Genomic DNA, 15,605 nt, shown 5'->3' on the forward strand with positions numbered 1-15,605 from the left:
AGAAAGAAAGAAAGAAAGAAAGAAAGAAAGAAAGAAAGAAAGAAAGAGAGAGAAAGAGAGAGAAAGAGAGAAAGATAGGGTAATCTGTGTTTGAATAGTGCTTGCTTTTTTTCCAGAGGTTCCAAGCTCAGATTCCAGTACATAGAGAGTGGCTCACAACCACCAATAACTCCAGCTCCAGGGGATCTAATCCCCTCTTCTGGCCTTTAAGGGCACCTGCAGATGAGTGAGCGTGCATACACACACACACACACACACACACACACACACACACAGTCCTTTACAATTTTTTTAGACTGGTAATCCCTTGTTTCTCATTGCTCAGCCCATCATGCATATTACCCAGTGATATAGCATGGATTTTCTTCAGTCTTGGTGATACTTGTGTAGCATTGTTTCAGGCTCCATCTAACACTCAAAGACTGGTTATAGGCCAGGTGTGGTAGTGCATGCCCATCATTCTGGACAGACCTCAGGCTGAAGTAGGAGGATCACAGCACCAGTTTGAGGGCAGCTTGGGCTCTTCAGATTGTTCAAGTTTCCACCAATTTAAAACCTTTCAAGCTATGTAGAATTGCAATGTCATAGATGTGTTGATTGGAAATCTGAAAACTTTTTGTAAGGAAAATGGATTTAAGGAATAAGGAAAAGGAACAATGAAAGATATCTGTTTTTAAGCCTGTGGATGATTGGCTGTGTGTGGCCGTGGACATGTCTCTTTCCTATAATTTCATTTCTCTTTAAAGAAAAATACCAATTCTGGTTTTTTGAAGCTTGGCAAACATTTTAAATTGTTTTGGGACGGGCCAATACTGCTCAGTGGTCGTTTCTATTTATTTTTAGAGAATGTTTCACTAAGTAGTTCATACTGGCCTCAGACTCCAGCTTCCCAAGTGCTGAGATTACAGCCCTGTTCCACTTTGTCTGGTCTAGACATTGAGGTCATGATTGTTAATTCCCAAGTATGTGGTCAGGTGCCAGAGACAGATCAACTACTCTGCTCCGTTACTTAATTTCAGCAGTTATTCCTAGGTGTGATATGTGGTCTCTCTCTTTTCAGGTAGAATGGAAGAGTCTCACTTCAATTCTAACCCATACTTCTGGCCTTCTATTCCAACAGTCTCAGGGCAGGTAAGTGCTGTTTGCTTTTGTTCTGTCCAGCATTTATTTCAGCTCTGAGTACTAAGTTCTTCATCATTGGTTCTACTGTGTGGGGCTGAAGCAAAGTAAAACACGTGTTATTTCACTGAATCCTTTATTATTGAGAGTAACATAGTGCTTGGGCCTGGCTCCTGTCCAGAAACAATATATCAGTTCCTTGTTGCTTGCTCTCCGAGATGATGATGATGATGGGAAGTCCTTAGGGGCCGACAGAATCAGACTGGCTCTTTCTGAAGAGGGCTCTCCTCTGACCTTCCTTTTAGATTGAAAACACTATGTTCATCAACAAGATGAAGGATCAGCTGTTGCCAGAGAAGGGCTGTGGACTGGCGCCACCTCACTATCCCACTTTGCTGACAGTGCCTGCCTCAGTGTCCCTGTCCTCTGGCATCAGCATGGACACAGAGTCCAAGGCAGAACAGCTGACTCCACACAGTCAGGCATCAGTTACCCAGAATATCACAGTGGTCCCTGTGCCATCTACAGGACTGATGACTGCGGGTAAGCACCCCTGCTCCTCTCCAATCTGAGGTGTTGATCTCCCATGATCAGTACCCCAGTCTGGAGGGCTCTGAAGAAATGGGGAGTGGGGTATATGTTTAATTCCTCAATCAGATTTTTATTAAGTGCCTACTGTGTACCTAGCAATGTGCTAGGCATTGTGGGGGATACAAAGAAGTAGAAGATGCGGTCCCTGCCTTTGAGGAGGTGACATTCTTTCCTTCTCTGAATCAAGGAGTCTCCTGTTCTCAGAGGTGGAGAAGAGAAGGGAGTCAATCAAGGGGTAAATCTCACTGTTACCAGGGGGGCTGGGGACAAGGGTTAGGAAACCATTATTTTTTTGTACAGGGTTTGGGATTTCCTGTATATTATGGGCTGGAGGGTGGTGGTGTGGGGTTAATTTGACAGCTATGGGGGGGGGGGTGAAATAGATTAATGTCAGAGATGAACAGCATGACCCCATCTCCTTTTTCTCCCCAACCCCAGGTCCTGGTTTGGTAATCACATCCCCATCAGGCTCTCTCGTGACCACAGCCTCGTCAGCCCAGACCTTCCCTATTTCGGCTCCCATGATTGTCTCAGCTCTTCCCCCTGGCTCACAAGCCCTACAGGTGGTCCCTGACCTCTCCAAGAAGGTAGCATCAACCCTACCTGAGGAAGGAGGCGGAGGTGGTGGTGGTGGTGGCACTGTGGCTCCTCCTAAGCCTCCTCGGGGCCGCAAGAAGAAGCGGATGCTGGAATCAGGGCTTCCTGAGATGAATGACCCTTACGTCCTTGCCCCTGAGGATGATGATGACCATCAGAAAGATGGCAAGACCTACAGGTAGGAATCAAAGCCAGGGGCAGGACAGGTTGAGGGTCACTGAAGTCTCCCCTATCTTCTTTGGGTCCTGCCCCAAGTCAGGCTCTGTGCTTTCAGCATCTGTCCACCTGAGAGCCATTTGCATGTCCAGGTGTCCTGTATGGAATAGGAAGGTGGAGCTACTGGCACTTGTTATCATGTAGGCCCCCTCTTCCACTCGACCCTTTTAAAACTAGGCTTTATCATAATCCTTGACTGATTTTTTTTGAATGACAGGAGAATTTGTCTCTTGTAATAAGGCTTCAGACTGGGTTCCAGACAGTGTCTGCAGCTTTTTTTTTTTTTTTCTTTCTGTATCTTATTTTCTAAGAAATCTTTCTGGTAAGCACCTTACCACCTAACCTGGGTGCCATCCACCAGCTCTTGGGCGGTGTTGAGCACTAGCTCCCATCAGCCCCTGCATGGTTGGGATGGGAGGAATAGTATACCTATAAAATGACTGTTGGCTCACTTTCTAATTCATGGAAGTCATTTTGATCCTCCTTTCTCTTATGTTGTCCATTCCGAAAAGCACATGCGTAATTGCATGTGCACTGTGTACAGAGAAACTCCTTACCCTTTGAAGGCTGAATAATTTTAATCTCCTTGAGAGCTGTCAGGGTCCCTAGTGGGTTCTGGGCACTTGGTCCCAATGTGCAGATCGGGTTAACTGTTAACACAGCTTTGCTATAGACAGGGGAAGATTTGCATGGCTGGGAGACTGGTTCTGTCCTTAGTGTACCGAGATGGGCAATGTTGTTCCCATTTTAGGAGCGAAGGGAACTGCGGCACAGGAAATGGACAGAGCCTTGGGCTCATGGATTCAGTTCCCGGCTCCACCACGAACTTGCTGTGTGACCCTGGGCAAGTCCTTTTCCCCTCTCTGCGCCTCAGTTTCCTCATCTGTAAAATGGGGAGAATTCTTTGTATGCCTCCCATTTGTTGGGAGTATAGATAATCTTTAAAATGTTGGGAAGTTCAGAAAGATGAGAGCTAATCATTTTTTAGCATTATTTACTTGAATTGTTTAGTCCTTCTATAGAAAGTATCCACAAGTACACTGTTTAAATACACCTCTTTATACGTGAAAAAGAGGGCGGTGTTGCTATGCAGAATATTGAGCACTGCAGAATTCCAGCTGTAATCCAGAAGTTCATTGTAGCTTTATTATTACAGGTGTACCCCACTTTATACAATAAGTGTTCCTGGAAAATGTTTACATCATACCATATTATAAAGGTACCTGACAAGTTTGATTCATTTAAAGGCATTCTTTTATTATAACAGTTAATGAAAATCCCTTTAAACTTGATTGTGTAGATACCTGGATTTTTTTTTTTTTTTACTGTATTTGTGTAAAGTGAGGCCGTTGTGACGTGAGATGCATTTTATAACATGTTCAAGTAACAGAGAGGCAGCCCTTCTGGTTGACCAGGATCCTCAGTTCTGCCAAGTTAGTTGTTTTTGTTTTTGTTTTTCCTCCATACTAAAATTATTCTGGATTTCCCAGCTATGTATGACTATATACATGGATATGTATGCAGAGAATTGTGAGTACACAGTTGGAAGACGCCTTTTAGGACCTTTTGCCCTCAGTGTTTTTTGAATTCTTGAAAGCCCTCACACTTGGATGATTAAAGGGAACCCTGAAACTCAACAGTGACTATATCATAGATGAAAAAAATTCCTTCAAAAACTTAAAATTACAAAGTCCAAAGGGATCTTATCTTCTAAGTCACAAAGAATCCTGACCTTCTTTGTTGTGCATTTGGACTTAAAAAGAAAGACCCCTGATTTTGGTGCATGTGTGTGTCAGCTACTTGCAGCCCAGTTGTTAGAGTGATGGGGTACTTTAGGTGCTGTTACTGTGGATAAGCCAACTTAGCTCTAAGTCTTTGTTCCCATCTGTGAGATCAGTGGGAAACTCAGACTGATCTACTGTATGAAAGTAGTTTTGAGGGGAAATCTCACATTTGAAATGTTTGCAGCATCTTAGAAAAAGCTGGGGTAATAATATAGAGTGCTCTCTGAATCCAGGCCACTGCACCCCATTCCTAATGTGTCTGATCCACATGGCGTCCGTCGAAGTTAGAGAGTAAGTGATGTGGTGCTAGCTTTCCCTCCACTGCCACAGCTGGCCAGAACCCGACAGTAAAGGACTGACTTGGCTTCCCAAGTTTCCAGAGTTTTTAAATGCAGGTTGAATACCCCCTGTCCAGAAGTGGTTGAGACTTTGGCTTTTTTCAAATCTCGGAATATTGCATGTATATAATGAAATATCTTGGGTATGGGACCTGAGTCTGAACATGAAATTTACGTTAAGCTGCATGTGGTGGCTGGCACACCCCAGCAATCTCAGTACCCAAGGGGATGAGGCAGGAGTATTTGGAGTTCAGTGCCAGCCTGGTCTGCATAACCTCTCAAGAATAAGAATAGAATGAGTTGCTGTGGAGCTGCTGTGAGACTCTATTGGGCTCAGAAAGGCATAGCTCCCTCCACTTCCCCTCTCTGGGTAGTGGCTCCAGCCTAGAAGGGCTCTCCCTAACACTTTGGACTTTTTAACTTTTTCTCTGAAGTTTCTTTAACCCATGTAACTGCTAGGCTGTCCTGGGGCTGCCTGCTTGCTGAACCTTATGCCTAACTTAAAAAGGCCCTGGTTTTCTTTTTCTCCATCTCCCTTATTCAGGCATTCGCCAAGATTACAACTTGCCTTCCTTGCACTTTTTCTTTTACACTTTAATAAACTTGTGTTCAAGCTTTAAGTGTGAGAAAGGAATTCATTTGTTTCAAATATAGCCAGCCTAAAGGTAATTTTACATGGTATTTTTAGTGAGCCTGTGTTTTGACTTCCATCTGTCCCGTTAAGTAATATGTAGAATTTTTCACTTATGGTGTGATGTTGGTCCTTAGAAAGTTGGAGCATTTTGGGTCTTAGACTTTTGGAATTAGGGAGGCACAGCCTGTACTTTAATTGTCACCAAAGGTCAGTGCCTTCATCTCGCAGATCGACAGTCATCCTCTGTATAAATACTTCTCGTGCCAAACCTATAGTGTGAGCATTGTCACATCATCATAGTGAATAGCTTGCTCTTTGACAAATTGCTTGTCATTGGAACTTTTGGTTTCCTTTTTGTAGAATTAGGAGAATACCTGCCAGGTTATTTTGAGTAGAAACAAGGGCGCTTAGAAGTACCTACCCCAGTCCCTGGCAATATCAAGCAGCAGTTATGGTCGTCATGATGACCCTCTGACCATCATTATTGTCATTATACCCTAGGATCTTTTGAGACTGGTTATTCTCTTGCCAGTCCTTTGTTTGAGACAGGGTCTCATGCAGCCCAGGCTGGCCTTGAACTCCTGATTGTCTTGCCTCCCACTTCTTGGGTACTAGGATTACAGGCATGTGTCAATCTGCCCGGTTTGCCAGCCTATTTTCAGTTTAGTTTTTCAGATTCTTCTCTAATTAAAGCTTTGTTGAAGATTTTTTTTCTTTCTGATTTCTTAACACAGGATTTCTCACTGTAACCCAAGCTGGAATACAAGCCCATCGCAGGCCTGCTTCAGACTCCCGAGTGCTAGAATTATGTTCTTTTTTATAATGAACTTTCAAGGGTGATGGGATTTGAATTAAAATATATGCTAGGCTGAGGATACAATTCCGTATAAGAGTACTTGCCTGGTATGAGGCAGGGCTTAGGTTCAAGCCCCAGCACTGTAAAACATTTCTTTTTGAACAATGAACATGGTCTACCTGGACTGAGAAACTCTCGTTATCAAAGGAACTTATTTTACATTAGTTCAGTGTCATACAAGTGGCATTATGTCTAGTTGCTAACTTCAGTCTTTGTAAAATACTTGTATCATTGGCACACCCATCAATATTCAAAGCTGTGAGCAATAATGTATTATTAATAAAGAACATTTAGCTTACCTTTGATGGTCCTGGCTGCTTGCTGGCCATTCTAGAGGCAAACATTAATGTCTTCATTTTAAAGATCAGAAGATTTGGGTTTAGGTTAACAGGAAACCTATAACTGAACTCTGTTGCACTAGACTCCAAGTGCCTAGACTCCCATTGACTGTTTACTTTGGACCATCCTGTTTCTCGTGCAGTGTTTGGATGTCTTAGTCAATAGCCAGTGGTAGTCAAGAGTTTTCTTCAGAGTTATAAAGTGAGTAGAGAGTGAAAATTGGTTTTCAAGTTACTAGGAGTTTAGTGAAAGCATTAATATAGAGACTACAGCAAATGATAATATTTTCTCAGAAGGAACTTGTTCTTTCTATTAAAACAGATTCTGAAATGAAAAGAACACAAGAATCATCCCGTACCCTTTGGTACCCAATTTACAAAGATAAGGTGGCGAGAAGAGTAGCTTATCCCTAGTGGCCTTGCTTCCAGAACACCGCCCTTTCTGCTGTAGTATGCCCTGGCAAGCTGGCTCTTGTCACATGTAAATAGCTTTTACTCAATAAAGTCAAAGAGCCTATGCCTTAATTTGCAGGAGACCTTCTTTTTGATATTGTTGGGTAGTGCCAGAGCAGGAAGGATCCACTGGTTCAGGTGACCAGTACAATTGTATTCAGGTGCTGTGGATGCCACCTGGAGTGCCAGCACTGGCGTCATTGTGTTAAGAAAAGGTTTAGTATAGCGGCATCATTGCTTTTCAGTCATTTGTTTTCTCGTTAAGACTTAAGGATTATAATCCACTTCTAACAGTTATCTTGGCTTGTTTCAAAATTTGTTTTTATTTGATTGACTTGAGGCTGGGAGCAGGGGCAAGTGATTAATGGAACATCAGCTACAGAGTAGAGACCAGAAATCAATTGGGAAAGCCCCTCCAGTTAATTCTGGCACTTTCCATCTCCTCTTTAGCAGTCACTACAAAAACTAGGGACCAAATTTCATCTGGAGATGAAAGCTCTCATCTAGTCAGTTCTCCTTCATTATTGCCTGCAGACTTGACTACTAAGAGACAAATAGATAACACAGGGAAGCTAGGAACAGGAGTGAACTTTACAAGTTTGAAAGCTTTCCTGGCCCAATAAAATCTTTTTATCAGTGGTTCTCAGCCAATAGGGCTCAAATGACCCTTTCACAGGGGTCACCTAAGACCATGGGAAAACAGATGTTTACATTATGAGTCATAACAGTAGCAAAGTTAAAGCTATGAAGTAGCAGCAAAATAATTTTATGGTTGGGGGTCACCATAACATGAACTGTGTTAAAGGGCTGCAGCATCTGGATGGCTGAGAACCACTGATCTGTGTTCATTAGCTCATAATACTTTCTGCCTTACCAGAGTTGAATGCTTATTCTGTACACTTAAGAGTATCTAGTCACTTACCAAGCATTTATTGAGTACTTCTGAATACAGGGCACTGTGTTAGGTTAGGCAGTAGAGGCTGGGCTTGGTGGTACATAGCTATAATCCCAGCATTTGGGAGATAAGAAAGAAGCGTATCATGAGTTCAAGGCCAGCCTGAGCTACATGAGACCCTTTCTTTAAATAGAAAAGAAAAAGCTCCTACAAACTTCACTGGTAGTTGGAACAGGAAATGGGGTTAGTTAGGTGGGCTTCTCATGTCAGGGTTGCGAGGCTCAGCAGCACCTCCTGATGGGAAGGCTCTAATGTTGCCCTTGCTTGGGCAGGTGCCGGATGTGCTCGCTGACCTTCTACTCAAAGTCGGAGATGCAGATCCACTCCAAGTCACACACCGAGACCAAGCCCCACAAGTGCCCGCACTGCTCCAAGACCTTCGCCAACAGCTCCTACCTGGCCCAGCACATCCGTATCCACTCAGGGGCCAAGCCCTATAGTTGTAACTTTTGTGAGAAATCCTTCCGCCAGCTCTCCCATCTGCAGCAGCACACCCGGTAAGGCTGCTCTTACCCCCAACCTAGCCACAAAACCCTCAAGGCCATGTGGCCTGTGCCAGCTGTTCTCTCCTTTGCCTTTTGAAATCTTACTCTGTTACTGTCTGAAAATTAAATCATGTATCCTAGAAGAATGGGGGGCCTTGAAAATTGTGATTTCCAGTCCCCAACTCTGGAACAATTTTTGTGGTTTCTCTCTGTGTCTGTTTGGAAATCTTCTACAGAGCAGACCCTGCTTTTACTATATGCTTCAGTTCAGAGCCATGGTGTGCATTCAACTTCAGGTCCATGGGGAACAGGCGGTATTGGCCTAAGTTCAAATTGCTATTTGGAAACAGGGTAACTGTGGTGAGTGTATAACCTTAGGAAAAGGCCGAGGGTTGACAAGACTGAATACTGTAAGGTTACCAAGAGCCATGGGTTGCAGCTCTTCATCATCTCACTGCCATTCTAGCCGACTTGCAGTCAGCAACAACCTAGACATGGCTATCCTCTTCATTAGCCTCTCCAGCTGGAGCTTTATTGGGAGGAGGGTGGAGGGGGTGCTCTCATCCGTCAAGCAACGTCATTTCACCCAGCAGAGAGCTGAGCCCGTGGTGTCGAACTGCTTCCTCCTCCCCCCCCCTTCCCTCCTCTCCTCTCCGGCAGGATCCACTCCAAGATGCACACGGAGACCATCAAGCCCCACAAGTGCCCGCACTGCTCCAAGACCTTCGCCAACACCTCCTACCTGGCTCAGCACCTCCGTATCCACTCGGGGGCCAAACCCTACAACTGTTCCTACTGCCAGAAGGCCTTCCGCCAGCTCTCCCACCTCCAGCAGCACACACGGTAAGGGAGGGGGCGGGCTACTGATCCCGCCCCGCTGGCATGCCCTCCCCACCCCCCCGCCCCGGACACACACAACCACCCGCATGCGGGGGGCGGGGGAGAGACCTGGCTGGAGGTGAGACCTGGCTGGAGGTGAGACCTGGCTGGAGGAGAGTATGACTGGCAACAGAGAGAAAAGAAGTGGATGCCAAGAGAATCTTTCTGGAGCACAAACTATTGAAAAGACACAGTGATTATGTGGTATTGCCTGATTGATTAAAGACAGAGACAGACTCGGAACAAAGAAGGCTCTTTCCTTCATTTTCCTCCCTGAAAATACCAAGCACACAGATTTCTTTGGTGCCAAAGCAGACAATTGATTTTCGAAGACCTGCTTGTAGTCCTCAGGGCACCAGTTACAAATGGGAGATACAATCAGATGTAAGCTGGCACCAGCCTGGATACACTCACCAAGAACAAGCAAGATTCCAAGGGATGCCAAGAGTAGAGCACAAAGGGAATTGAAGTTAACATTCACAAAGAACCGGAAACAAAACAACAAGCTACTACTACATGAGTATGAGCTGGCGTCTGTCAAAGTGGAATTACTAGGGAGGAGGGAGTCTGATAGCTTGAAGAGCTGATGGTTTCCTTTGCTGATGTCTCCAGATGAAGGGGAGTCCAGACTCCTGGCAGTCGGCTCTCTCACCCTGCTTCTTGTGGATGTGATGTTCTCACCTGAAAAGTGATGAGACACCGCCTTGAGGACTGTGCTGTCTTCATGCATTTGAGGCTTTGATCCCAGATGGTTCTGAAATCCCTAAAAAGGAGCAGCTGTTGGTGCATCCTCACGTCTTCGGCTCATCTTTGTAGCTAGAAGGCCCTATGGTGTTGGGGGAAGAGGTTAATAAATTGGTTCTAACCTCAGGATTTCTTGTCATTAAGGGCTTAGACTGGGGTAGTAAATCCCTAGGAATTCCTGCGTTTTCACTAAAGTCACTGCTACTTTCAACAATCATTGTAACTTGTTCTTTAATCACAGAACTATATCTGGATATGATGTTCAAGGTTGAGGGAGCAGTTTCTGCTTGTAGAGTGGAAACCAAGGAGGAAGTGTTATGTATTTCTCTTTTTTGTTATAATTGTATTTACTTTTGTTTCTGAACATTCACCAGGATGGTTGTTATAGGAGCAAATTGGTCTGTCAAATCATGATCTGCCTGTATCCTGGATGCTGAGCCTTCAGTCCCTCTTCTCCCAGCAGAATGAGGGTCTCCTTGGGCTGAGTGCTATAGGCAGTGACCAAAAATCAGGCACTACAAACCATTCCAGGTCAGGGAGGAGCTAAAGCTAGCACCTTGTGCGGATGCACCTGAGGAACTTCTTCAGGAGGCAGCCTGAGATCTGGTACAGAGCCCTGCCCTAAATGACCAGGCTAATGGCCATACTCTTCCTCTTATCGTTCTCTACAGAATCCACACCGGTGATAGGCCATACAAATGTGCACACCCGGGCTGTGAGAAGGCCTTCACACAACTCTCAAATCTGCAGGTAAGTGGTTTTCACATAGGACCTTGAGTCTGAGACTTGGAACTACCATTTAGCTATTACTGGTGATTATCAGAGGTTTTCAGAACGAAATTCTCTTCACTGAGGTGACGCAAGCCTGCTAGCCTTTAATCCCAGTTGTTTGGAAGACTGAGGCAGAGGATCCAAAGTTCAAGGCCTGCCTATGCTACAAAATGAGTTTGGGCCAGTCTGGGTGACTTAATGGTGACAGTGTCTCAAAATTTAAAAATAAGCAAGTGCTGAGGAGTTAGCTTAAACGGTAAAGTGCTTGCCACAAACACAAATGCTTGAAATTAATCTTTAGAACCCACTTACAAACAAAACCTAGCAGTACTGGTATGTGCTTGTTATTCTAGCACTGGAAAAGGGAAAAAGGCAGACCCCAGGCGCTCACTGTCCAGCCAGCCTAACTAACCAAATTAGCCAGCCCCAGACCAGTGAGAGACCATGTGTGAGAAAACAAGGTGGATGGCCCCTGAGGAATGACACCAAGGTTGTCGCTGGCCTCTGAGAGCATGTACACACCCAAAAATGAGGTTTTTTTTCCTTAAGGACTAGGGCCTGATAAGGTGGCTCAGTGGTGAAACATACTTGCCATACAAGCCTGAGTACTTGAGTTTGACCCTACAGCCAACATTGAAAGGAGAGAACTAACTCTAAAGGTTGTCCATTACCTTTTATCCATGTGACACACATAATATTATACATGTACACACAGTCAACACAATATGAAAATAAAGGGGAAAAGGCCGCTGATAGTGTTTGCCTACCACATGTCAGGCCTTGGGTTCAGTTCCGGGTACATACCACATTATAGAATAAACCAAAGACAAAAATGGTGGCATGTGCCTGGAACCAGCCTACTGTGGACTTCATAGTAAGACATTTTTCTAAACAAAAACTTAGCATCTAGAAAGATGGCTCAGGAAAAGAAAGAGAAAGAAAGAAGTCTCAGCAGTTGAGAGCATTTGCTGTTTTTGCAGAAGTCTTGGGTTTGTGTCCAGTACACGGGTAGCTTACGACTACCTGCCTATAACTCCAACTCCAGGGAATCCAGTGCTCTTCTGGCCTCCACAGGCACTTGCACAGATATGTGTATAAAAATAAAATATGTCATAGCCTAGCTACATGAAACTATCTCAAAAAAATAAAAGAAAAAAGTAATCATATAAGCCAATTCCGTTAGCATCAATAGAACATAAATATTCCCATATCTCACTAAAGGAACTTAATGAGAGAATATTACTTCACATTTTGCAAGGTTTTATTTGTTTTGTTTTTCATAGCCTATTCTAGGCAAATACTCTACCACTGAGCTACATAAGCAGCTCTTGTGGTTTTGTTTTACTTAAAATGGTATGCTGTGTAACTCAGGCTGGCCTTGATTCTTCCATCTTAACTGCTTAGCCTTCTAAGTGCTGGGATTGAGGCATGTGCTGCTGCACTCAGAATTTTTGCAAGATTTTTCAGTCTGGTTTTGCTGAACGTGAACATATTCTCTCATGGGCTGTAGTCAGTCTATAATCTGAGGGAGCAGGAGTGCAGAGGCCAACACTTGGCTTATTTTTTGTGTGTAGATGTGTAGTGGCTATTGATTCATGAGTGTGGGCATACTTGGATGCCTGCTGCTTTAGTTCTCCACCTTATTTCTGAGATTTGATTTTTTTTTTTTTTTTTTTTTTACTGCATTTCTAGGGTACCATTTTTGTCTAGACCAGTAAGCCTTAGTGATCCTCCAGCTTCCACCTCTGCCTACCAAGCACTGGGCTCGAGCACACCACCTTAGCGGGCTATTCTGTGGATGCTGAGGGTCTGAACACAGGCTCCTAATGCACAGCAGGCACTCTCCTCATCCCTTGTCTCATGAGTTTTGAGAGTTTTGATTCTGTGAGCCCTCGGAAGGGCCAGGTAGTCCCCCTACCTCACTTTAAGAATCACTGAAAGAGGGAGACCGGGGAGCTGATCATTGTAACTTTCAGGACCCTGGCTTTATGCCATGTGAGATACATTTCTTCAGTTAGCCACTAGTTCTGAAGTTTCATTCAAAGCAGTCTGCACTGCCTTCTTGTAGAAAACTCATCTTGGGGCTGTCTCTCCATAAATGCCAAGGAAGAAACAGTACTCATTGGTGTAGGATAGTTGATCCCATGGTGAACCCCACAATTGTGAACTGGAAACACCTGTTTCTTAATGTGGTGTGGCTCAGCCCTAGCAAATACCTTTAAACCAAAAGCTTGTAAACAGGATAAAATAAAGTTAACCCTAGTTCAAGAGGTGGAGCAAGCAACCATTTGACACAAAGTGAACATGGGAAAAAACCGTAGACAGAGGAAGTCTGTAGGACGGATAGATGCAAGGAGGAGTTGAATGGCATTTAAGACAGCCTGGAGGAAGAGGAAGGGGGGTTTTCCTTCTGGGATATTGGCTGAGTAGAAAGGTCAACTGGGTGCTTTCTCTGCCTGTGAGCCAACAGCTTTCACCACTGTGTGTGGCTCCTGAGTCTTTATTAGGAAAATCAAATGATTGGGATTTTCTTTTTTTAACAACTTATTTGGGTTTTTGTTTGTTTGTAGTCTCACAGACGGCAGCACAACAAAGATAAACCTTTCAAGTGCCACAACTGTCACCGAGCATATACAGATGCGGCCTCACTAGAGGCTCACTTATCTACACACACAGTGAAACACGCCAAGGTGTATACTTGCACAATCTGTAGTCGGGCATATACATCGGTGAGTACTTGGTGTTTTCCATTTCTGCCCCCTTATCTACGACAACAGTCCTGTGTGTCCCTTTTTGATGGGGTTTAATGAATGGTTTGTCATGTGCTGTCCCCTGTTCTTACTTAGGAGAATTCAGAAACAAATAGTAATTCTTAAGCAGTCTCTTTATTCTAGACATACAAGGCAAGTTTTTGTGAGGGACAAATTTTCAGGTATTTTTTCTGAGATTCTAGAACAAGATTATAAATTAGCTTCACTCAGAGATCTTTGAGAAAAATAACTTTCCCTCTGCCAGCTCAGTGTCCACAGTGACTTCTAAAGGTCCCGTTCCTTTTTGCCCAACTCTAGAACATTTTAAATAAACACTAGAGAGTAAGTGCCCAAGGTGATAGTTGCAGGTCATCTTTTTCCCTTCCTTTCATCCTAACTTCTTTTTACCGTTTCCCCCAGGAAACATACCTTATGAAACATATGCGCAAACACAACCCTCCTGATCTTCAACAACAAGTGCAAGCGGCAGCAGCAGCGGCGGCAGTGGCCCAGGCCCAGGCTCAAGCACAGGCTCAAGCTCAAGCGCAGGCCCAGGCCCAGGCTCAAGCCCAGGCTCAGGCCCAGGCTTCCCAGGCATCACAGCAGCAGCAGCAGCAGCCACCACCACAACCACCACACTTCCAGTCCCCTGGGGCAGCTCCCCAGGGTGGGGGTGGTGGGGACAGCAACCCGAACCCTCCACCCCAGTGTTCCTTTGACCTTACCCCTTATAAGACGGCAGAACATCATAAAGACATCTGCCTCACTGTCACCACCAGCACCATCCAGGTGGAGCACCTGGCCAGCTCTTAGAGATCCGTACTGCCATCCACTGGAAAGAGAGAGAAGTTCTGGTCCCTCCTTTGTCAACTCCTCATGGTGGGAAAGTTCTCTTCTTCCTTGACAAGTCCTGTCTCCAGCTCCTTGGGTCTCAGGCATGGCTTTCCTTCAAAAGATAACCATCCTTAATCTCAGCTGCTCCTGATTGGCAAAGGAATCCTGAGCTGATAGTGTTATTCAACAGCCCCCATCCAAGAAGAGCTTTATAACTGGGGCTTGGTGCTTGAGAGAAGGATCTGCTGTGACCTCACATCTTGTCCAGTGTGGGCGCTTACCTATCTCTCTACTCATCTTCAAAGTTGGGGCTGATAGAAGACTAGTGGCTGGCCCTCCCAGATAACAGAAAAGGAAGCTCTAAATGCAGCCAGCCTTCTGTTCTATGCTTACCTGTAAAAGAACAGGTTTTGCACGTGGCCTGACCCCTGTGAGCCATTTCTTCCCCTTACATGGTCTCACTATTCATATTGGGTGGTAACCCTACCTTTTTATTTGTAAGAGGGCAGTCGCTGACACGTGTTCGCCAAGGTGCCAGAGATTTCCCCAGGTGACCAATGGCCTAAGAATGAGTTAAAGAGTTTTCCTTGCAGCCTCCTTCCTTCTCTGCCAACCAAGGGCCTATACTCTGAGTCTTACCACCCCAGTCCAAGGAGCTATGGGAGCTGTGTTAGCTGTGTTCTCTGCAAAACCCCAGACAGGGTATTGCAGAGAAGGGAGAATTCAGGGCGCACACAAGGACTGGACTTAGCTTCCTAGGTGCCACGGTCAGATGCCGGACATGGATTTATATATAAATATATATATATATAAATATATATATATATACCTGCTCATCACGGCCATCTTTGTTGTAACCATTTCTGTGTTTATAAATGCATTATCTCTGAGAATTTTCATATTGATGTTTTATTTTTGTCTTTTTTTTCCATCTTGTCCTCTGGCCATGGCATTTTAATTTTCTTTTGCCTTTTAATTTTTTAAATCATGGCAGATTTCAGAGAAAAGAAAATTAAAATAATCAGGAATTATACACAGTTGTTATAAAGCAATTTAAAAATGAAAAAAATCCTATGTACAAACTGAGGGATGTTTTTAGAACATTGTATAGAAATAAATTCATGTTTAAGGATGAGAGGCAGTGAGCTACTGGTGTAAGCTAGCATGGGAAAAGGCTATTTGGGGAGATATTCTAGGATAGCATTAAGACTTAAACTGGAATGTATGAAGAATGAATGCTTGTGTGGTAAGTCTCCATGTG

The 15,605-nt window shown here is 44.4% G+C and overlaps 1 protein-coding gene across 14 annotated transcripts in view; it reads left to right on the forward strand.

Annotated features, from left to right (window-relative positions):
• Znf384 (zinc finger protein 384) overlaps window positions 1–15,243 on the forward strand; it is a 26,978-nt gene extending 11,735 nt beyond the window's left edge. For 6 of the 14 annotated variants that reach the window (XM_055609361.1, XM_055609357.1, XM_055609358.1 and 3 more), the window contains 10 exons: window positions 1,061–1,131; window positions 1,425–1,662; window positions 1,898–1,945; window positions 2,149–2,485; window positions 3,275–3,367; window positions 8,154–8,378; window positions 9,027–9,209; window positions 10,661–10,739; window positions 13,331–13,489; window positions 13,931–15,243. In XM_055609361.1, coding sequence (XP_055465336.1) covers window positions 1,066–1,131; window positions 1,425–1,662; window positions 1,898–1,945; window positions 2,149–2,485; window positions 3,275–3,367; window positions 8,154–8,378; window positions 9,027–9,209; window positions 10,661–10,739; window positions 13,331–13,489; window positions 13,931–14,323 — 1,821 coding nt within the window. In that variant the 5' untranslated portion in view covers window positions 1,061–1,065 and the 3' untranslated portion in view covers window positions 14,324–15,243. The remainder of the gene's footprint in view (window positions 1–1,060; window positions 1,132–1,424; window positions 1,663–1,897; window positions 1,946–2,148; window positions 2,486–3,274; window positions 3,368–8,153; window positions 8,379–9,026; window positions 9,210–10,660; window positions 10,740–13,330; window positions 13,490–13,930) is intronic. The other 8 variants (XM_055609362.1, XM_055609366.1, XM_055609364.1 and 5 more) reach the window with 8 other exon arrangements.
• Window positions 15,244–15,605: the final 362 nt, after the last annotated feature.

Source organism: Psammomys obesus, unplaced genomic scaffold (assembly GCF_907164565.1).
Source record: "Psammomys obesus unplaced genomic scaffold, mPsaObe1.curated_primary_1811, whole genome shotgun sequence".
Taxonomy (NCBI): domain Eukaryota; kingdom Metazoa; phylum Chordata; class Mammalia; order Rodentia; family Muridae; genus Psammomys; species Psammomys obesus.